Source organism: Mustela lutreola, chromosome 3 (genome assembly GCF_030435805.1).
Source record: "Mustela lutreola isolate mMusLut2 chromosome 3, mMusLut2.pri, whole genome shotgun sequence".
NCBI classification, from domain to species: Eukaryota; Metazoa; Chordata; class Mammalia; order Carnivora; family Mustelidae; genus Mustela; species Mustela lutreola.
Genome location: NC_081292.1, coordinates 30,290,318 through 30,314,413, shown reverse-complemented (window position 1 = coordinate 30,314,413; position 24,096 = coordinate 30,290,318). Strand labels below are relative to the sequence as shown.

Here is a 24,096-nt window from a genome sequence, read left to right as displayed (position 1 = left end):
TTCTTTGGGAAAGAAACCAGCTTAAGAGAATGCCTTCTCAAAAAGTGTCAAATTAAAGTGAGGACCTACCCCCCGCCCCATTCGAAAAAGAAATTCTGAAGTTTAATAATATGTTTGGTTAATTTATTTTCCACAAGAAGCAGCATGGTATGGTTAAAGAAACATAACTAAGTGAAATAAATCAGACACAGAAAGGCAAATATTGCATGATCTCACTTATATGTGGCATCTAAAAAGAGAGGAGAGAGAGAGAGAAGGAAAAGAAAGAAAAAAAACTCAGGGGGGAAAAAATCAGTTTTGCGATCCCGAGGCTGAAGGTAGGGTGGGGGGGGGATGGAAAGAAGGTGGCAAACATACAAACCTCCAGTTGTAGGATAAGTGAGTACTAGGGATGGAAGTTCCAACAAGATGAACTATCATCAGGACTGTTTCTTGGTGTATTTGAAAGGTGTTAAGAGAGTAAATACCAAAGATTTCACCACATCTCATTTCTTTTATTCTTTGTATTTAAGTGAGATGATGGATATAACAAAATGTACTGTGGTAACTGTCTCATAAAATATGTAAGTATAAATATGCTATACACTTAAACATCTATAGTGCTATATGTCAATTATAGCTCAATAAAAATGGGTTAAAACAAAACAAACAAAAAAAGAAACACAGGTGTTAGCATCAGAGAAAATCCTAGACCTCATTCTTAGGTCTGCTTATGTGCCCTTGGGTAGGTTTCTGAGGCTCTCTGAGCTTGTTTTTTCAGTGATAAATTTGACTATCTACATCACAGGGTTGTTGAGAGAGCATTTGAAGAGCCATTCCCACCAGGAATTTGAGGAGAGGAGCTGGTCTGGACCAGCAAAAAGCAGTCATTTTTGGAGGCGGTTGTAGAATCATAGAATATTAGAGCAATGACCTCACAGCCTCCCTTACTTTTTACATATAAGGGCACCAGTACTCAGAGAATATGAGCTTCACCCAACATCAGAGTACGTCAGGACACCTGACTGGTGTCTAGCCCAGGAGCCAGCTGTGGACAGAGAAAGCTGAAGGATCCTCTCAGTCTGTGTAGTCACTATGATCCCTTGTCTCCTGCCCATAAACACTCTCCTGCTCTTCCTGTCAAAACATGGCCCCAGATCATGGTTTACAAAGTTTCAATTCATGTGGAAGCCATATTTCAGTCAGAATCTTTATCAACAAAGTCAAAACAAAAGTGAATTAGACTCTAAGATACCAGACACAATTGGAAATTAGAATATGAAATAGGAAACGCGCCAGGATACACAAAGTAATGGCAATCTCAAAGAAGAGCAAGTCATGAGAAAGTAGAGAAGGCAAAGATGGGAGTTGGGGAGGGGGGACTCGGGATTACTGGAAGCCTCCAGTGTTTTCTATTCTATTGTGATCAGGTCAGCAGGGCACCCAGACAGATACAGGATTACTGATCACACTGATGATTAATGAGGGATACGGGAAGGCCACATACTTCTTCAAAATATCCTCATATGCTTAGGTGGTACTAAAACTTGACTTTTACTAAATACAAAGTGCCCTATTTGGTAATCAGCGACAGGTGGAGAAACATAATTATTACACTGTAGCAATTCTCAGAGTGGAGTTTTTCTTTTTTTTTTAATTAATTAATTAACTTATTTATTTGACAGACAGAGATCACAAGTAGGCAGAGAGGCAGGCAGAGAGAGAGGAGAGAGGAGGAAGCAGGCTCCCTGCTGAGCAGAGAGCCCGATGCGGGGCTCGATCCCAGGACCCTGGAATCATGACCTGAGCCGAAAGCAGAGGCTTTAACCCACTGAACCACCCAGGCGCCCCCAAAGTGGAGTTTCTGACCCAGCCCCTCAACATTAGCTTGGCACTTGTTGAAAATGATAAGTTCTTGGGCAGCATCTCATATCTACCATATCAGAGACTCGGGGCACAAGGGGTATCCCTTAGTGTTTTCACAGGTGTTAAACACCAAATGTCTCCTAACCCTTTGCTATCTAGCCATCCAGGTGGGGTGAAGACAGGAGAAAATAAAGCTAAGTTACACAATTTCCATAATCTTTCAATTACTGTTCTCACCTAACTGCTAGCATGTCCCTCCTCTGACCCCTTTTATGAATCTGTAATACACCTACCCTAATTTTCTCTTGTGCTTTAGCAGTACTTTGGGTAATAGTTTTAAAACACTATTATCTGTTTTTGGTTTTTTTTTTTTTTAGAATGCCTATTGCTATATTTTTAATTTAAATTCAATTAGCCAACATATCCATGGTCTGATTCTCATAAGTTTCACCTGCAACCCAATTGGGTCTTCAGTCCATCCATAAGCATCTTCTAAGTAAAGACATTCCTATTTTTTAAATTTCTCATATAATCCCACCAATACAAATACCATAACATCATATTTGTTAGCAGTCTGCATCTGTATAGATCTTTAAACACATCTCATACAGACTTTATAGTTCTCATAGTAATTATATACCTCCCTCTCACAGTTCACAGTTGTTCAGATTTGATTAAAAATATTTTAAACATTTGTTAATTTTAAATACTGAGACCTTTTCCCAAATGCATCATTAAACTTCATGATTCAGAAATGGCAGGTGTTTCTAACAGCACTTGAATTTAACATGTAGCAATTCTTTAAAAACACCTAAACACTGGTCTTGGAGTTTACAAATTAAGGGATGGTTATATTTAACTACGAGTTTTCTCATATGTTCAAAATTACTAGTTTTTAAGCCTATGTCATTTCAAAAACATGTCAACATTCTCTTAGCCTAGAACACATTTTTACAAACTGCCCAAATGAAGCAGAATCATAAAATATGGCAGAAAGAACTAAAAACAAAAGTACCCCTGGGGATAAAAATATATGTTTATAAAAAATAAAAAAATAATTAAAAATTTTTAAAAAAGTAGCAAATTCTCTGGATTCTGAGCTCATTTCTGTAATGTTTTGTTTACAAATGATTTTTGAAAATACACTGCCTCTGGCAAAAAAAGTATGTATTATTTTCTTATAAAAAATGAGCTGGTTCTTTTTCCGTCACTTCAGCTTCTTTCTGACCCTCCTCCTGGTAAATGAATAAAATGAAGCCTTGACTGATGGGAGCCAGATGATACTTCACAGGTTGCTGATTCAATAAGCATTCTGTTCAAGGCTGGTTTTCTCACTTGGGCTTTGGACTTTATGTTCGTCTGTCTCTTCAGTGACCTTGTTTCCTCAAGTGTCCCCCTCTCTTGCTCCACCTCATCTGGCTCTTTTCCAATCCAATCTTCTTCCATTTCTCTCTCACACATACACACACACACACACACTACAACGACACACTAAACACACACACACACACGCACACGCTGATCTCCTAATCCAAGAGCCTTCTTGCTAGCATTAGAAACTTTTCAACCAGTGCAGCAATGAAGGAAAAGACGATGACTATCTACAATCATGGTGTCTGCTTGCCTAAGACTCCACATGCTCCCTCCAACCACAGCTATCAGGATAGTGCTCCAACAGAAACAATGAATTACTCCCATTCAGGTCAGCAGTTCTATTGTTTAAACAGTCCAACTCTGACATTGACCCCTTGCTAGTTCTCAAACCTTCCTGCTTCTTTCTTCTGGGATATCAGTCTCTCATTTTCTATTTTCCTGATGACTCTGCCATAGGCTGTTCTTTGCCTGCTCTTAAATGTCAACATTCTTCAGGCTTGAATCCTCAGCACTCCCCAAACCCCTCAGTTAATATCCTCTTCTTCTAGCCAAGGGTTGAAATTAGACCTCCCTTGAGATCTTTGAACACTTACATCTAATTGCTCATTGGGTACCTTCCCTAGGACATCTCATACCACCTTGAGCTCAGCAGGTCCCCAAATCAACCATTCTCCACCATAATAGCCTTTCTCACCACCACATATGCCACTTCTCCTGTATTCTCCACCTGGATAAATTTCACTCCACAGCTCCCAAGCCAAAATCGTTAAGTAAGTCAAATCGTAATCTCAATTTCTCCTTTCATCTTTACCCAACATCAAATGACCAAGTCCTATGGATTCTTCCTCACTCGCTCTCTCCATCTCCCTGCTTCCACTATGACTATGTTCATTCATCCATTCATTCCTTCAACAAATACTTGTTGAGCCCCACGGAGGGTCACACTATTCTGCACTGTATCAGCCTAAAGAGGACAGCCCCAAATCCCTTTCCTCTTGGATTTTACCTTCTAGTGGGAGAGAAGAATAAAACAGAGAAGAAAAAATATACAGGACATTAGTTACCCATAGTGCTAAGGAAAGAAGAGAGGGAAGGAGGCAGGGAGAGAAAGAAGAAAGGAAGGAAAGAACTAGTAGGATAAGGAAAGTTCACATTTTAGACAGATCAGCCAGGGAAGGTCTGATGAGGAAAAAGCTCTTCTCATTTCATTTTTTTTTTTTTAAGATTTTTATTTATTTATTTGAGAGAGTGAGAGAGAGAGAGCATGAGCAAGGGGAGTGGGAGAAGGAGAAGCAGACTCCCCGCTGAGCAGGGAGCCTGATGTGGAGCTCGATTCTGGGACTCTGGGATCATGACCTGAGCTGACGGCAGAGCCACCCAGGCGCCCCTCTTTTTTTTTTTTAAACCCTTGATCCCTCTTGCCACCTTCACTGCTGACTTCTCTTAAACTCTTCTTTAATGCTACCAAAAGGAAAGTAGTTGCTGACTTTATCATTCCCTTACTTGAAATCCTTGCTGGACTACTTGTGGCTTCTGCAAGCTGAACCGCCTCAACTGAGCACGTAAGGTCTGTTGTGCCCTGGTGGCCGCCACTGGGACTAGCGCCGTTTCTGGTTAAGGAGTGCAACAGGACTAACCCCGGCTTTTGACTTAATGACGGATGACTGTTTCTGTGTCTCCACGCCTTCACATGGGGCTTTTCTTTTCCTACCTATAATGCTTAATCCTAATAATTCTAAAAACACCCATGGGCTTCTAAATACACTTCAGAAAGTGTATATCACCCAGCTTAGGTAACTTCATAGAATAAAAATCCCACAACCCACTTTGCACTCTTCTTTGAAAACTGAGAAAATATATCTCTCACAGAGGATCTGGCACAGGATAGAAGTGAATTATAGCCCCCTTTATCACACACTACACTGAGTTAATTACCTGTCTGCTTCACTCGAGCAGACATTTTGGGTCATTACCGACATTTTGGGCCAGATAGTTCTTGCTTGCAGGGGGCTGTTCTGTGCACTGTACAATGTTTAATAGTATTTATAGCCTCTATCAACTAGATACGAGTAGCAGCCCTCAAGCTTTAATAACCAAAAACGTCTGCAAACTTTACCCAATGTCCCCCAAGGAAGAAATCAGGCCTGACAGAGAATCACTACTGTATACCACAAACAACCCAAGGGCAGAAACTAACTATGACTTCTCATTATTGTATCTCCAGGTATCTAGTACAAAAGCCAGCACATAGTAGGTGTTCAATAAATGTATGTAAGAGCAACAATCCTGACTTTTAGCACCACAGAGTAGTTTTAATTCTTTTTACAATGTATGTAAAAGTATATATATTTTTATGGCTTCCTTCATTCAACATTACATTGTGAGATTTATCTACATTACTATAGGTTGTGGTAGTTCATTTCCACTTTTTTAAATTCATGATGCTTTTTCCAATGTTCTATTATTTGGACATTTGGGTTATTTCCAATTTATAGTTGATATGGGCAATGTCATCATGAATACTCTTTTTTTTTTTTTTAAGATTTATTTATTCGACAGAGAGAGAGTAGGCAGAGAGGCAGACAGAGAGAGAGAAGGGGAAGCAGGCTCCCTGCTGAGTAGAAAGCCCAATGTGGGGCTCGATCTTAGGACCCTGAGATCATGACCAGTGCTAGAGGCAGAGGCTTAACCCACTGAGCCACCCAGGTGCCCCATGAATATTCTTTTATATTTGTTTTGGTTACAACTCAAGATGGTAGTTTTGTTGGAGGAGGAGAGAGGGGAGTAACTGGAAAGGGAGAACACGAGTGTCCTTGGGAGGCTAACAGTCCTCTTGACCTATACTAGTGATTGCCAGTGTGTGTCCACTTTGTGATAATTCACTGATCTCTCCATTTATCATCTTGAACATAGAGTTCTTGTGATTTTTCATTTAAAGTTTTTTTTTTTTAATCAATAAGAATGAGACAGTTTTGTGAATAGAGGGGGGAAAAGCCAGCAATTCTGGTAAATACTGTACCATGCCAATATTCGTGAGAAAAATAAATGAACCTACCAAAGAAAAGCATATTAAACAGAAAATGCATTTTCGTCAGTAGCACCCATTGTTAGTAAGATGCAAGGGAAAAGGTCTACTAGTTAAGATGCGACCTGCTACAACTTTCTAGAAAGCCACTTAACAACATACATATCCAAAGTTTACAAAATATGTAATATGGTTATGTGTCAACCTATCTCAGAAAAGCTGGAAAATGTAATTTGTTTAAAGCTTTGTTTATTATGCAAATAAATCAGGCAATTGTATAAAACTACATGTGTGTATGTGAGAGGGACTGTATGAGGATATTCTTCATATGACTGCTTATATTAGTGGAAAACTAAAAACAAATCATAATGGGTAATTAAATATATTAGGATATATCCATTCAGTAGGATACGTGCAGCCATATTTAATGACATTAACAAAATGTTCATAATCCAGTAAGTTAAAGCAAGTCACAAAACAGAACAATGATACATTTGTATGGGGAGAAAGACATAAATACATATAGAAACAAATGGTTGGGAATAGAAGCCAAAATATTAACCCTTGTTATCTTTGAGTGTTTTTTTATTTTTGCCTTTGGCTTTTAAGGTCTATGTGCCAAGTTTTCTACATGGAATATTTATAACAAAGGAACAAAGGAATAAAGCTTTTTCATGTAAATGATGTAAATGAGTTTATCAATAAATGAGGAAAAAATATGAGAAATATCACCTAACAGAATCAGAGACTATGGAGGCTTTTACTGTCCATTCATGTATGTATTTTTCATAATATGTTTAAAATGGCTAGTGAATTGGTTTTCACAAGCCTGTCTGATTTTTAAGCTCCACACTATGGGCACCAGGAAGCCAAACCTAGACACTTCCAAGAGCAAGTCTTCCTTCAGAAGAAGGATGTTGTTTTGCAACTGAAATATTACTCCAATGTTTAGAAAACAGATGAGCAAGTTTCATTTCTAGGAATTTTTGTCAAGCTACTGTTGCTTGAGGTATAATTTTCTTCTCTACAATAGAACAAGAATCTCTTAAGAAAGTGAGTAGGATTTCAATTTCCAAGTCTGTGAGAGCTTTTCCAATTTAATTCTGCCTCCTTGCCTCTGAATAGAATACAAACAATGGAATATATATACAGAGTACAGGGGTGGGGGGGGAGCAAATCATTTGTATGAAAGAACCACAGCCATCCAAAGTCATACTGAGAATTAAATAATTTTCCACTTTCACTTTGAGTCACAGGAGTCTTGTTAATAAGCCCTTCCTGCTTGTACTGGAGAAGTCGTGATTTCCTCTAGGTCAGTAAACTGCCCACATTGATTGTGTTCACTTACAGTAAGGATAACCAGAGCAAACCCATTCATTCTTACTTGTAAAGTCACTTTTCAAGGCTGATTTACAGTCACTGCTCTCCTTTCTAAGAAAATGGATAAACTTAGCCAAGGATGGGTCTGTGAACCCTTGCCTGGACAGATCTCCAAAGACACTCTGCAGTAATCTGGAGGGGACTACCAATACCAGTTTGCCTGGACAGTCCCAATTTATACCAGTGTCCCTGAATAGTTATTAATAGCCACCCCTTTGACTCATCAACATCCTAGGGTTGAGCAATGCATGATATAGCCAGCCTATTATCCATACATAGGCTGTATAATGCTAGGCTTAGAACTTGGAATAACTGCCTGGAGCCATCTACACTCTAACCTCCTCTTGTGCACAGATAGTGTGGAATAAAAAATGCACCAAAGATTCACAGACTCAGATCCCTTAACACATCCCCCTCAACCAGGTGGTCTAAAGCAACCTGAATAGAAATCCATTTCAAGGTAGACCTAGCCTTCCATGAAAGTTAAAAAAAAAATTTTTTAATTAAAAAAAAAAAAAAGTTAAAAAATTATGGGAGACACTTTCCTAGATAGCTCCCAAATCACACAACTTAAGGATAAGGTACGTATTTGCAAAAATTAGCCAGCCTGTTGATGATACATGTTGGGAGTTCTGTCTCTGTAATTTTTAATCCAAGCAATTCCATGAGGACGAGTAGATCTGAATTTCCTCTAAGCCTATCTATTTCTATCTCTGCTGATGGCAAAACTACTCTTCACCTTGAAACCTTAGGATCAAAGCTGATGCTCTCTTTTCACTCTCTGAAACTGGTTACTAAGACCCACCGATACTATTATTTAAAGCTCCGGAATTCATTACCCACAAACGTTCATCAGAACACGATTTCTAACCTGCTTCCTTTCCTATCCCTCTCCAATTCACCTCCCCCACTGCTGCTACAATCATCCTGAACAAAGCAACCTCTTCAGTCCTTCCCTGCTCAAAACCTGTAGGTATTATCCAGACTCCTTGGCCTAGCAGTCAAGACCTTTCTCAGTTCTCAGTTCCAACCACCCTTCTTACTAAGCACACGTGACTCAATGGCTCTCATCCAAGGATAGTATTTCTCTTTTAGGAGGTGTTCGAAAATGTTTGAAGACATTTTTACTTCTCTCAGTGACTTGTGGGCACAAAGGACATTTCACAGGCAGGGACTGAGGACCCTAAGTGTTCAACAACATAGATTTTGTCAAAATACCATTAGCGCCTAGATGAGACTTCTTGCTCCCAAGCAAAGTATTTTTAGATATGTGTGGTTCCTTCTTTCTAGAATCTGTTAGTTTTGCCTCCTTCCAAAATAATATTGTCTTTGGATGATTCCATTCAAACTCTCTTCTTATCTAAAGACTTTGGGTGATTTCATTACCATGTATACAGTAGTAATGGGAGATGATTAACTTACTCCCATAACACACTACTTGCCTGCTGAACTGAATTAAGGTTAAACTTCTTACCTATTCGTCATTTCACTCCATGTCCATTTTTTTCCCTTATACCCTCTATGCCCTAACATTTAAGCTCCTTAAAGAAAGGGATGTTTCATGGCATGTCACTTTTTTTTTTTTTTAAACTCCAATTACGACTGTTTACCTACAAGTTGAGAATAATTCTAGAAGTGATTTTTTAGATTAAAAGATTAAAAATCATCCCTGCATGCCTATGAACAGAATGCTATTCCTTAATCTTTTTTGTAGTGGTTAAACTTCGAATTCCGAACACTCTAAGGTAAACTAAATATTTTAGTTACATCTTTTATTAGTAATGGTGCTTTACAGAACCCTGAATGTATGAAGTTCTAGATTAGACTAAACAAGGGATTACAAACTCAGATTTAAAAAAAAATAAATAAGGCAAAAGAGGCCACAGACACTGTAGTGAAGTAGCGAGAATGTTCCCAATATAAAGATATTTAAATTCCTTGGGGATTTTGGCTTTACAAAATTCGCTAACAAGCTTGTGTTTGAGATACTTTTTATGTGAAAAACACTTAAATAATATTTTTTTAAAGTATGTGTGCAATATACTTTTGTTTTTTAAAGATTTTATTTGACAGACAGAGATCACAAGTAGGCAGAGAGGCAGACGGAGAGAAGGGGCAAGCAAGTCTCCCTGCTGAGCAGAGAGCCCGATGTGGGGCTCAATTCTAAGACCCTGAGATCATGACCCAAGCCAAAGGCAGAGGCTTAACCTACTGAGCCACCCAGGTGCCCCTAAAAGTGTGGGTGCAATATAGTTCTAGACAAAAGATAAAAATGTTCTTATCTGGGGCACCTGGGTGGTTCAGTGGGTTGAGCCTCTACCTTCGGCTCGGGTCATGGTCTCGGGGTCCTGGGATCCAGCCCCACATTGGCTCTCTGCTCGGCAGGGAGCCTGCTTCTTCCCTTTCACTCTGCCTGCTTCTCTGCCTACTTGTGATCTCTCTCTGTCAAATAAATAAATAAAATATTCTTAAAAAAATGTTCTTATCCTACCTCACTGAAGTTTAAGCTTAGACTATTTCTGTAGTATATTTAAAAAAAAACTTTTTTTCACTCAAAATTTGAAACTTAGTTCCCCTAAGTTGTATAAACAGTAAATAATAGATAAAATAATAGATAAAAATAAATAATAGATAAAAATAATAAATAATAGATAAAAATAATAGATAAATAATAGATAATAATAGATAAAATAATAAATAATTATTATTATTTATAATAATAGATAAAAATAATAGATAAATAATAATAATAGATAAAAATAATAGATAAAATAATAAATAAATAGATAAATAATAGTAGATAATAGTAAATAATAGATAAAAATCAACTACTCACTTGCACATCTGTTCATATCTGGGGCTCGGTGTCCATAGTACCCGGATGGACAGGAATGCAGGCACTCTCCATACTGGCGCATGCCTTCTCTTCGAAGAAAGAAGAACAACTTCTGTTGACATCGGCTGCACCCATTGTCCTTGGAACAAGACAAACAACCCTTGCAAATGGGATTTGATACATAACTAGCTGTAAGAGAAAAACACAAAACACATGTTCAAATAGGAGTATGATCAAGATGTCAGGTCAATATAACATGGTGAGAAAACAAATGCCTTTTGTCCTACTCAAATTGCATTGAAATGCTAAATATTCCCCCACTCCACCCCCCAAAAAAGTTCATACACAACCAAACTTAGAAACAAAGAGGAAAGTCAGAGTTCGAGCTGAAACTAAATGGCTCACGAAGATGTCAGACCAGACAGAGGCAGACGGCATGGGAGGGTCTTAAATCCAGACCAAGAAATATGCATATGAAGACCAGACCCTTGGGTCTCGTTGTTGAGCAGGTAGAGAGAAAACATAATCCATGAGACACAAGAAACCCAAATTTGCAATACATCCAAGTATGAGATCCAAGTTCAAAGTATCAACGTAGAATCAAATCATTAAATCAAGACTCTAACATAAAAACATCAATCCATGAAAACCCACAAAGAAAATAATATGAAACTACCCTAAAGAAATGTTCTACAATCCTGAGACCTAGAACTTACATGGAAAGCCACCTTCACATCAAAATGAAACAATCACAGGGACAAGCAAACCTCCATGAGGAAGAATCACCAGCCTTAGAGAGAGAGATCTCACACCTAAAGAGTCAGAAATAATAGAACACGTTCCTTAATAAATTGAAGAACTTTTCCCTTCCCCCACCAAAAAAAAAGAAAGAAATAATAGAACAATCTGAAAGAGACTTAAAAGTGATTATCTTCAGAATACTTAAAAGAGATAAAGTAAGGACTAGAAATCACAAGGGAAGAGGGGCAGTATCACCTAATGACTGTGCAATTAGAAAGAAATGAAAATTCCAAAACTGAAAAAAAAAAACCCAATCTATGAAAAATTGAATAGAAGAAAGGTATTTAACTAGAAAACAGGTTTAAATAACTGTAACACCAAACACAAAAAAGATGAAAATGTGGAAAGGTAAGAAACATGTAAAAAGAAAAAGTTTTAATATATGATTATTAAGTTTTACAGAGTAAAAACAAAACAAAACAAAACAAAACAAAAAACTAGCATGAGTAAGACATAATATCCGAAGAAATATTAGAAAAGATATAATAGAGATATAATCAGAAAGAGATGAATTCTTTAGATGAAAACTGCAGAGATCTGTGTAGATCAGTAAAAACAAGTCTGCATCTGAACACAGCATATTTGTACTAAAGAATGAAGACAAACCAGAGAGAAACAGATCATCTAGAAAGGAATTTTTATCTCTAGCAGACATCTCATCAGAAATAATGTCTGTCAGATGGGGAATATTACCTGCAAACTATAATTCTACAAGTAACTAAACGATAGTTAAAGAAAGAGGGCAAAATAAAGATATTTCCAGTCAAAATAAGGGCAAGGAAATTATTCATCACTCACCAAAAGAATGAACTGTATATATCAGGGAAAATAAAATGGAACTCAAAGAAGTAGAATGTAATAAGCAACAGTGATCAAATATGAGAAATATGTTGGTATGCCTATGAAAAGCTATCAGTTTTTAAGAATCAATTTCCAAAATTTAAAAATAATACATATTTTATATTTAACAGCAGTAACATGGAAGACTCAAGGAGGGAAAACAAAGGAAAAGCATTCAAAGTTTCTACATTTTGAGTGAGGAAGACCAATATAGATGAAACTTCCTTAAGTTACATGTACTTGTTAAAATTCTCGGTAGCAACCACAGAAACAGTAATGTATCACTTCTAAACCCGTGACAACCACAGATGTAGTAAATGTATAAAATAGGAGGAGGTTAACATCCAAATGTCTGTAACCAAGAGAATAGATAAATTATGGCGTATTTTAATGATAAAAGAATTAAACTACTGGCACATACCTGAAAAGGAGTGAAACTTACAGACATTATATTGAACAAAGGAAACCAGACAGACACAGACACACACACACGCACACACACACTTGGTTTAATTCTATTTAACCGATGTCAAGGACATGTGAAGCTTATCTATGGTGACCGAAATTAGAACATTAAATGCCTCTGAGGGTTTGAGACTGACTGGAAAGGGTACGCAGGAATTTTTGGCAGGTGTATTTGTTGCCTTAACAAATTACCACAACATGGGGGCTTACACACCAGGATTTCATTCTCTCAGTTTTGTGGACTGAAGTCTGAAATCAAGGTGTCTGCAGAGCCATGTGTCCTCTGACAGCCCTAGGGAAGAAACCTTCTGTCTGGCCCCAAGTGTTCCTTACCTTGTGGGAGTCTATCTCCTATCTCACTCTGTTTTCTCTATGCATTTCTGTGTACCCTTTCTGCCTCTCATAAAGACACGGTCTTTGCATTTAGGGCTCACCTTAATCCTCCTATCCATCCTTACCTTAATTTCATTTGCAAAGCCCCTATTTTCAAACAAGGTCATACTCTGAGGCTCCAAGTGGACATGAGCGGAAACAGGTGCAGGGTGTGCAGACCCTAGTTAACCCACTCTAGAAGGTGACAGAAATGCTCTAACCTTGACTAGATATTGGATATACAACATATATATTCACAAAACTTATCAAGCCATGCATTTTTAAAATAAGTAATCTGCATAATTTACAAGCAAATTGTATTTGAATTAAAAAAAAAAAAACAGGTAGGAAGGCCATATCTAACTTCAGGATAATGTAATTGCTACTTGTAATTACATATCTTTCAAAGATTCCACAAATTATATTGGATGCTCACCCATATGATATGCTTTACTTTTATGGCTTGTGTTTCATTTGAAATAACAGAAATATCCACTGGAAGTACAAGGTGGGATAATACTAAGTAAATGTTGAAACAGGATCTGAAAATAGATATATGAGCCTTATGGAGTTTACTACATCTAATGATAAAAAGAGTAATTTCAAGAAAATACTGTTTCCAGCCCTGGCATAAAATTAATGATATAATCTGACATCCCAATTTAATTTCTAAAGTATGAAAACTCATTTAACTTTTAGTTATATTTATGACCTTGCTTGGTCTACTTATAACAAGATATATTAAGTCACATGGACTTCATTTTATTAAGCTAACCCACAGAAGAAAGAAATTAGAGAATAGAAAACTCAGCAATTTATTGAAACACTTAGCTTTGAGGCCACATCCTATTCGCCCTACATATAATTTTTCTGCATATAAAATCAGTATCAAGCCCTAAGTATTCAGACTAGTAGCTACACAACAAAGAACACTGTATACCACAACTTTCCTTACAATGATTCAACCATCAATATATTTACAGCTACTGTAGCACATCTATATAGGTTTTAGTCCCACAAGATGCTCTCCCTGCTTCTCCTGGGCTCCCACCCACAACTCCGATTGGATCTTACACCTTTTCTCGTAGGGAGATCCCAAAACAGGAGTTTGGATCTTACACCTTTTCTCGTAGGGAGATCCCAAAACAGGAGTTTGGCTCCTTTCAAAAGGTAAAACAAAGAACCGCCAAGGCACTCAGACCCAGGAATTAGAGCCAAGACTGCTCTTTGATTTGGTCTTTAAGATCCACCTCTTGGGGGCACCTGGGTGGTTCAGTGGGTTAAAGCCTCTGCTTTCGGCTCAGGACATGATCCCAGGGTCCTGAGTTCAAGCCCTGCATCGGGCTCTGTGCTCAGCAAGGAGCCTGCTTCCTCCTCCTCCTCTGCCTCTCTGCCTACTTGTGATCTCTGTCTGTCAAATAAATAAATAAAAATATTTTTAAAAAATATATTAAAAAAAAAAAGATCCACTTCTTCCTGGCTATCCCAGGACTCTGTTCTATCAACTGTTCAATGGTTTTTACCTGCCTGCTGAATCCATTTCATGGACATTCTCCTGCTTGCAAACCTATTGATGCTTCCCCAAACAGTTCCTTATTTACTACCATATTTTCTAAAATCTGAATCTGTGAAGGAAAGAAAGAATCAATACAGATGAAAAATTACTTCCTCACTAAGGCGGTTATGATGCCCCCAGACCTTACCCACTCCTCTCTTTTTCACTCCACACTCTGGTGTTGGGTTGATTTTACGGAGATTATGCTCATTGTAGGAATTTGGTTACACTTTATTCTGACACGATAACAATGATTTATAAAGCATTTTCATTATTGATGAAAATAAGCCTATACTATTTGTAATTGTCCCAGCTGCCTTCTAAAGAGATTCTATGCTGCCATTATTTTTGGTGTCCTGAGCAGGATGTAAGGAATAGGTAAGTTTCAAAAACTGGGATCCAGCTCAACTTCTCTGTTGTAAAAAAGGGGTAAAAATTGGAAAGAGGGTGGGTAGGATGCAAAGACCTGGGTGAGAGGAAAAGAGCTGGAGTCCTTGGAAGCTGTAGGATGGACAAAATGGCTTTGACATGGAGGAACAGGGACTAGGGAAAACTCTTTTTAATATATTCAGGGTTATCTAAGAGCACAACCCTCCTTAAGCACAAAGACCCTCTGGTGTAATACTTGGGAAGCAACTGATGTCTCTCATGAAAGAGCAAGTCTTAAAGAGGAGCAACCAGGGGCAAAGGTGAGGGCAGAGGTTGTTGGCTGGGGCTGCACCCATGGGAGCCCCACAGGGCAGCACTCCCTGCAGCAGGTCCATGAAGGGTCGGCTGGCTGCCTTCTGCCCTTCAATTTAACTATAGATTTGAAGAATTCTATCGAGGTTATCCAAATCCCAAATTAGCTTCATCAGTAAAGACAGAATCTGGAAGAATTACATACATAGCAGAATGGTTTAAAAAGGCAGTCTGTCATCATAAGCAAAAGCTGACGCTATGTTTTAGTTCCAAAGTTAAACCAAGAGTTCTTTAACACCATAAATCACACCGTGTGGTCACAGGTATGAAGAAAAGAGAATTACAGAACTAAGAGGATCAACATAAGTTAAAGACTTTTTGTTTTGTTTTTATGTATCAGAAGCTAACTTTCATCTTGACCAGGAAGATTTCAGAGTCAACAAATTATGCTCCACATTTGTTTTAAGGTTTTCTTAAAATCATTAAAAGCTAGGTCTTATTTACATGAACCTTGACTGGCTTAATGGAAATGAATCGGAATACTTATCTTAGTCCACATCAGATATCTTTATAACCCTAGAAATGAAGAATTCTCTTAAAGCAAAAATGATGGGAGCCACATCCAAACTAAATGCTCTTCCCATCCCCCAAACTTCTCTAGCCATTAATAATTCTTGTCAACACTGAAAGACAAGAGCACATGTAATTTTTTGCAATGTGAAGCTTCATGTCCTAAATCTCAAGTAGACTTTTAATTAACCACTGTCCAGTGTCAACTATTCTAGTGCTAAGTTGTAAATCAATAACTTGATTTAACACGAACTTCTTCATCCATTATATGATGACTATTCCAAGCTCAGTATCTACAGCCAGGCAAAAATGGACTTTTAAACATGACCATAGTAATTTATTTGGTTAGGATCTTAATAAGTTAAATGGCTCTGCCTATTGCTATGAGTTTTAATTCAAGTGTGCAGGTGAATAAACAGATCTTAATTCCCAGCTTTGATGACCATGTTTATTTGCTCTCTCTGTAAGCTTCAACTTTTCCAACTCTAAAGCCTGCTGAGATCCAGAGGCTCATCATTCCAACCAAAACACTTTTTCTAAATCTAGACCCACCCAAAATTCTAAAGATTAAATATAGCACATAAAACATTAAAAATCTTCAAGAAGGTGTTGGCAGTAGTATCAACACAAATCTACACATACCTCCTTGACACAGAAAGGAACAAGTGGATATAGAGAACAAGAAAAATTATCAGGCAGAACCCAAGTAAGAATACCTATATTACTAACAAGTATATAAAGAGATTACAAACAGCATAAATATTATTTCTTAATTCTAGTTATTTGTGTTCCTCTTAAATAGCAAGGTCTTTTATGAATCCTGGTATTGTAAGTTTGATCTTTTGTTAAATTAAATCCAGTTAATCACATTTTATCCCATAGTGCCTTTTATGTAGGTGTTGAATGCCCATCTGTTTCTAATATTGTCCTAACACTTTTAAAAAGTGTTCCCCTGTTTCAGGATTTAGCCCTTGCCAAGCAAGAAGAAATCTAAATTCCTTCTTGATGAAGGCATCCATTCCTGACAAAAGGTACAAATTTTGAATTCTAAAATAATGGGACTGAACAATGGACTGTTGGCTCCCTAGTCTCACTCCATATTTGATGGTTAAGAGTTCAAAAGATTTCTAAAGATAAAAAATTACTCTCAACTTCATTGATCAAACTTATGGCACCAATAATGAGAAACCTGCCCTGTTGTATTGTATACAGATCTAGCTGGGCATAGATTCTCCCACTGAAGGCTTGGCAGCATTAGGAGAAAAATCCTTTAATCATGGGTACTATACCAAGCTCAAATCCAACTAAGCACTCAAGGTCATGAATTTAGGAGTTACAGAAGATTTCACCAAGATGAAAAAGGACTATCTCAGGGTACTTCGTTTTATGGTAAGTTGTGAATATTCATAGAAAATAACATCATGGAACATGTAATCTGATCTTTGATGTAAAGACAAGTAATTTTAATACTCTAGATGATTATAGTTCTCATGCCTTGGAAAGAAAACATGTTAGAATTAACAATGTGAATAAAGCTTGGACAGAGATAAATTTCTAAAATGTCCACTTAACATGAATTTATTCTAGAAAATAATTTGAGAATAAAAGGCAAACTTCTACCCAAAATCCCAAAATTCTATAATTTCTAGAATTAAACCATATTTCTCAGAATATCTGTGTCTCTTATGAGTTCTTCAATAGATAACAAAATTTTTAAGTAAAAGGCTTAAAAAATGAACTTCCTGAACTACTAGCTTTGGGAAATCCATATTAATTGGCTACCTAAAAGTTTGATAATTATTTGATAATTAATAATTCCATTTTACCCACCTAAAATAGGATAATTAAGATGAAACACTCACTAGGATTTTATCTCTACCAGTAATTCTTGGGAAAATAATATTTCTAAAAATTTATAAGGCCACACCCAAATATGGAAATCGCCTTTAGAGACAAGTATTTTAATGATGTTAATGAGATAATCTTGTTTCTCTTACAAAAGTACGTATCTCCACATGAAAAAGTGCTCCATGTCACTCGGCATCAGGGAAATACAAATCAAAACCACAATGAGATATCACCTCACACCAGTCAGAATGGCTAAAATCAACAAGTCAGGAAATGACAGATGCTGGCGAGGATGCGGAGAAAGGGGAACCCTCCTACACTGTTGGTGGGAATGCAAGCTGGTGCAACCACTCTGGAAAACAGCATGAAGGTTCCTCAAAATGTTGAAAATAGAACTGCCCTATGACCCAGCAATTGCACTACTGGGTATTTACCCTAAAGATACAAACGTAGTGATCCAAAGGGACACGTGCACCCAAATGTTTATAGCAGCAATGTCCACAATAGCCAAACTATGGAAAGAACCTAGATGTCCATCAACAGATGAATGGATCACGAAGATGTGGTATATATACACAATGGAATACTATGCAGCCATCAAAAGAAATGAAATCTTGCCATTTGCGACAACATGGATGGAACTAGAGCGTATCATGCTTAGCGAAATAAGTCAAGCAGAGAAAGACAACTATCATATGATCTCCCTGATATGAGGAAGTGGTGATGCAACATGGGGGCTTAAGTGGGTAGGAGAAGAATCAATGAAACAAGATGGGATTGGGAGGGAGACAAACCATAAGTGACTCTTAATCTCACTAAACAAACTGAGGGTTGCTGGGGGGAGGGGGGTTGGGAGAAGGAGGGTGGGGTTATAGACATTGGGGAGGGTATGTGCTTTGGTGAGTGCTGTGAAGTGTGTAAACCTGGCGATTCACAGACCTGTGCCCCTGGGGATAAAAATATATGTCTATAAAAAATTAATTAATTAATTAATTAATTAAATTAAAAATTAAAAAAAAATAAAATATCAAAAAAAAGTACGTATCTCACTGTACCAAAACTCAAGGCCACCAGGAGACTTTAAAATATAGAGGGAGAGAGCTAAATGGAGTCACAGATTTATATTAACACATAAAGTGCTAATAACTTGGAAAACATGAAGAAAATGACCACAGTTATAATCTCATTACTCGCCAGTGCCACTGGAGCCACAATCCTCATAAATTGGAACCTCAGAAGTACATTGACTCCCACAGCTAACTGTGGCCATAGTGTGGTTCACTGGGCAGGAATCTCCTCCCCCCACCCCAATGGAGCAGGGAAGGAGAAAGCCCCAATGAGGTATGTGTCATGCAGGCTTTAAATGGGACAACTAAGATGTCACAGGGAAGCCCAGAACAGTCAGTAAATGTGGGTCAAGGAAAGATGATGAACCAAGACACCATTGCAAAACACATGGAGCCTTACCTGGGTGTGTTTGAGAGCACAACAAACCGATCTGGAACTTCATAAGCCACAGACATCACTAGCAGTTAAAACAGCCTGCCCAAAAGTGGAGGAGTGAGCTACTCAGGTAGAACAGAAAAATTCCAAAAGAATTAAATAGAATTTAAAAATTCTCCAAAAACATGTTTCCAAAATGGTCATGAATACCCTAAGTAAAAAGACAAGTTATACATATGGGGTGGGGGGAGCAGCTATATGTATATATAGACCTGGATTAAAAAAAAAAAAAATCATAAGCCCTTGATTTAGCATATGCAATTCCCCAAATGAAATTTTTCCCATAATTGAAGCCAAGCCTATAAGAATTATCCCTTTCTGGGGAATCTGGGTGGCTCAGATGGTTGGGTGTCACCTTCAGCTCAGGTCATGATCTCCGGGTCCTGGGATTAAGCCCAACATGGAGCTCCCAGCTGGCTCACAGGGAGCCTGCTTCTCCCTTTCCCTCTTCCTCTCCCCCTGCTTGTGTGCTCTCTCTCTCTCTCAAATAAATAAAATCTTAAAAAAAGAACTATTCCTTTTCACCCCCTAAAACTCTGACGCAAAAATCATAATGCATATCCCTATACTAGATGGTAATTCTGACAGATAATGGGGGGGGGTATTGTACAATTAAGGCGCAGAAGATACTCATCACAAAACTCAGTTACCACAGTGGACAGATACTGCCACCAGAATCCCGTGCTCTTCAGCTTCTCCTACTGCTAACACCAAGAACTTAAATGAGTTGATAAAATCAGAGAAAAAAAATGGAAGATGGCTTGAGATTGCTCATTTTTTGAAAGATACATGATGTTTTTGAAACAAGCGAAGAGTCATATGTTGTATAAAGTAAGCCACCTGCTTGAATCTGTGAGAGGACAAAAAAAAAAAAAAATACTCTATAAAATGATTCTCAGGCTAAAAGAAAAGCAAGCTTGAAGTTAGAATGTGTGCAATCCTATAAGCTAAAAACTGCTGTGTAGCACAGATTACTCATGCCAAGTGTTGGCTTAGGGTTTCATGACATACTTAAGCAACTCCATGGAAATGTTGACAGACTGTTGGTGCTAATGGTAACCCAACAAGAGATCTAACTATATACATTTATGAAGATTGTGAAACCACCACTCTTACAGGGTTCCATGTTTACATAAGAAGATAATCCAATTATTTAAATAGAGAAAAACAAACTGCTCACAAACAGAGCCAGAATTTTATTCCATAAAGTACTTAAGTATATCTTATACTAACACTATTTCAAAATAGTTTTGCATGCTTCGTAAGTTCTGTAAGTGCCATGGTATCTGACCTAATTGCTTGTAGATAAATCTCCCCCACTCTGACTATACATAAATTAAATTGTTTTTAAAAAGGGGAGGAGAGGTAGGATGAAGTCTATTCAATATATGTTCCCATTCTCATCGTATATGACTAATCCCTCATAGACTATCTGCATCCTAGAATAGAAACTAGTTTGGTAACTTCTGCTTATGCCACTTTTAATTTAAAACAATAATTGGAAAGCAAACTGGATGGTTCATTTGGTGTCATAAACACAGCCCTCAAGAAGAATCTGTGTCATAACTAACCAGATTAAAGACTCCATGTGTTTTAGATGTGGAAACTTCCATGGGTCATACCACTGTGTTTTAAATTTGATAATGAACACTATTAGCTACACTGTCCTGGAGAAAGGTTTCTTCAAACAAAGATAATAAAATTTTTTTAAGTTGCATTAATGAAAAACACACTAGCAAGCCCTTAGGGTTGACAAACATTATGCAATAATTATTCAAGACTTCACTGTGATGCAAGAAAAAAAAAACAGTGAAAGCTTTATTATATTCAATGTAGGTCACTCTCGGTAAAAATCACATTCATGAACAAAAATCTGAATGATTCACTACTTAATCTCCAGACCTACACAAGATATGGTCCTGAATTGTTAAATTGTCTGCATTTAAGATTTTAAAACAGTCTATTTTAAAATACTTTGTCAACATGCCTCACAGCAATCCTTACCTTGGACCCAGTTTGAAATCTATCTGGTTCACCAGTCTTTCATTCTAAGAAAGTTCTGTCTATTCAGAACAAGAAGCAAGCAACGAAAAAGAGGAAAGTCAAAATGGGGGGAAAAAGAGAAAACGGTATATGATAAATTGTAGGCTAAATGCTTTCATTCTTTTTGAAAGTCATGCTTATTACTCATAATTTATGTTTATCAAAGCAAATAAATAGATCAGAGAGTTTAAGAAACCTTTTCAAGGTCATAAAGTTTGTTAGTGACAAATCTGAATCCAGCTCTCTCAAAAGCCATGCTTTTTCCCCCATTAAGAGATACATGTACAGCACCTAGGAGAAAAAAAATGCATGATAGCATGATTGAAACAGAGTTCTTTCAAATTAGGCTATACCCTTGCAATTGCTCAATGTGCCTTTGCTCTGTTTTTAGCTCCAGCAAAATAACCAAAGTTTCTTTTGATGATTAGTCACTAAGAGCACTATACTAAGTCTTTCCTAACATATCTAAGAACATATTAAATCTCATAAACCAACAAAATTAAGATGTCATCTACAGAAACATTTCAGAGGAACACTGTTGATACAATGAAAAGGATAACAGGGAAACTGATTTACAGGTTTCTTCTGGCAGAGGTTAGAGGATCTTCAAAATTACAAATGGAAAGTATTTGTTTGGGCATACAGAAAAAGGCCAGCACTTTTTCAATAGGTATCTCTACTTGACAAGTTCAAAGGAAAAAAAACAAAAAACAAAAACCTACCCAAACCATACAATTTCCTGCAAATGGGCCACTCCCCTCAATGACTTTGAAGACAGATGCCCTCCTGGCCAGGGGGCCTTTGAAGTAACAGAGAAGGCATACCTGTGTAATTATAAAGGCTGGGGATGCCACTCAAATTATCAAAACTAGACTTTAAAGATGTGCTAAAGTGGAGAGATATGGACTAACATTCTGACACAGAAAAGAAACTTCTGTTCTAGATGGATCTGGAGAACATGTGCCACTGCTCTCTGACCACAGTTCTCCAAAACTCCAGGCCTTGAAAGCCAAAAGCAAATTGCCTATTAATGTACAACTGTAAAGAATGTTTGGTCACTCTCAAGATGGCAAAACTATATGCGTATGTGTTTACAGACATAGATATACATATAGCTCCAGACATGTCTGAGGCTATACGTATATCTATATATCTATATACACACACACAGATATGCATATACATTTTCTGAACCATTTGAGTACAAGTAGCAGATATTATGCTCTTTTATCTCTACATTTTCTCAGCATTCAGTATGTATTTCTAGAAGCAAAGACATTGTCTTGTATCCGCCATATCAATACAATACTATTTTCTAATCCATAGTCTATGCTCAATTATTCTATAATGTCCTTTGTATCTATTTTTCCCCTAGAATAGAATCCCATCCAAGTTTATGCAATACATTAAGTTTTCATCTCTTTAGCCTCCTTTAATCTGGAACAGTTCCTCTTTCATGAGCTTGCATTTTGGAAAATAATAGGTTATTATAGAATATTTATTTGGGTTTGTCTGATACTCCCTCATGATTGGCCACACAGTCTTGGGATAATGTATGAAGTGGTGTTATGTCCTTTCTTGTGCATGCCAAGTGGTACCTGATGAATTTGGTTGTATTACTCACAACATTAACCTTGATGCCTTAAGATGATGTCTCCCAGGTTTCTACACTGCAAAGTTGCTATTTTCCCTTCTATATTAATTTTTGGAAAAAATACAATAACTTGGATAAATATCCTGTTTTTTTTTTTATCACAAATCGACATACTAGTTATGGTATCAATTTTTTTTAAAGACGATTTTACTTATTTGACAGAGATCACAAGTAGAGAGGCAGGTGGGGGGTGGGGGGAAAGAAGCAGCCTCCCTACCAAGCAGAGAGCCTGATGCAGGGCTCAATCCCAGGACCCCAAGATCATGACCTGAGCCAAAGGCAGAGGTCCAACCCACTGAGCCATCCAGGTGCCCCCCAGTGTTTTATTCTTGCCTAAATCAACTCTCATTCTGAGGGCTCTCAAAGGTGATTCTCTAACTCCATCATTCCTTCTCCACCAATTAGGGTATATTCACTTGTCAGGAGGAGCTTGCCCTTCTCCTACAATTGTTTCCCTGCTTGTTTGTATCAGTAGGGAATCATGGATTTTACTCAGTGGACTATCATATTTAATGTTCATCTTATTCTAGAGTTGTTCAATATGAGCTCTTCAAGAAGGTGCTGTTTTGTTTTGTTTTGTTTTGTTTTGTTTTTTATTCATTTGACAGAGAGAGAGAGAGATCACAAGTAGGTGGAGAGGCAGGCAGAGAGGAAGAGGAGGAAGCAGGCTCCCTGCTGAGCAGACAGCCCAATGCGGGGCTTGATCCCAGGACCCTGGGATTATGACCTGAGCCGAAAGCAGAGGCTTTAACCCACTGAGCCACCCAGGTGCTCCGGTGCTGTGGTTTTTAAATTGAATTTTATTTGCATGACACCAAGTATTTGTCGGTAGAGGGGAAGATTAATTTATTCTGGAAGAGCTAAAAAACAGGTGATAATAGGAGCTGGGTGTTAAAGAGAAAGCAGAAGTTTGCACACCGGAGGAGGAGATCCCAAAAAGATGAAGTCAAGTATGTGCCAGATGTATGCACAGGGTTGGGGAATGCAAGGAAAAAAATGTTTAATAGTTTTGATTAATCTTGGCTTATTTTATTCATAATTTATCTTTCAGCCAACAGCAAAAATAACAAAAGGAGCCACTCAGGACTTAACTTGGACTCAAGGAAAATTGTGTGGAGAACACAGGAAGTATGATGTTACCATGGAGTTTATAACAGCAGAATACAGAAACTGTGACTCTAGAAATATAATTGAAGACTTTAAGAAGGTTGTTTTTGTTTTTTGTTTGTTTTTGTTTTTTAAGTTTGAAAGGAAACAGGTTTAGATTTGCAGCCAATTTTTCTAAATTAAAATAGGTGTTAAGA

General features: G+C 37.5%; 1 protein-coding gene across 1 annotated transcript in view; it reads right to left on the bottom strand.

The window, feature by feature from the left end:
- The window catches only part of RSPO2 (R-spondin 2), a 156,487-nt gene that overhangs the window by 62,492 nt on the left and 69,899 nt on the right, over window positions 1-24,096 (bottom strand). The window contains exon 3 of the mRNA XM_059165777.1: window positions 10,461-10,649. Coding sequence (XP_059021760.1) covers window positions 10,461-10,649 — 189 coding nt within the window. The remainder of the gene's footprint in view (window positions 1-10,460; window positions 10,650-24,096) is intronic.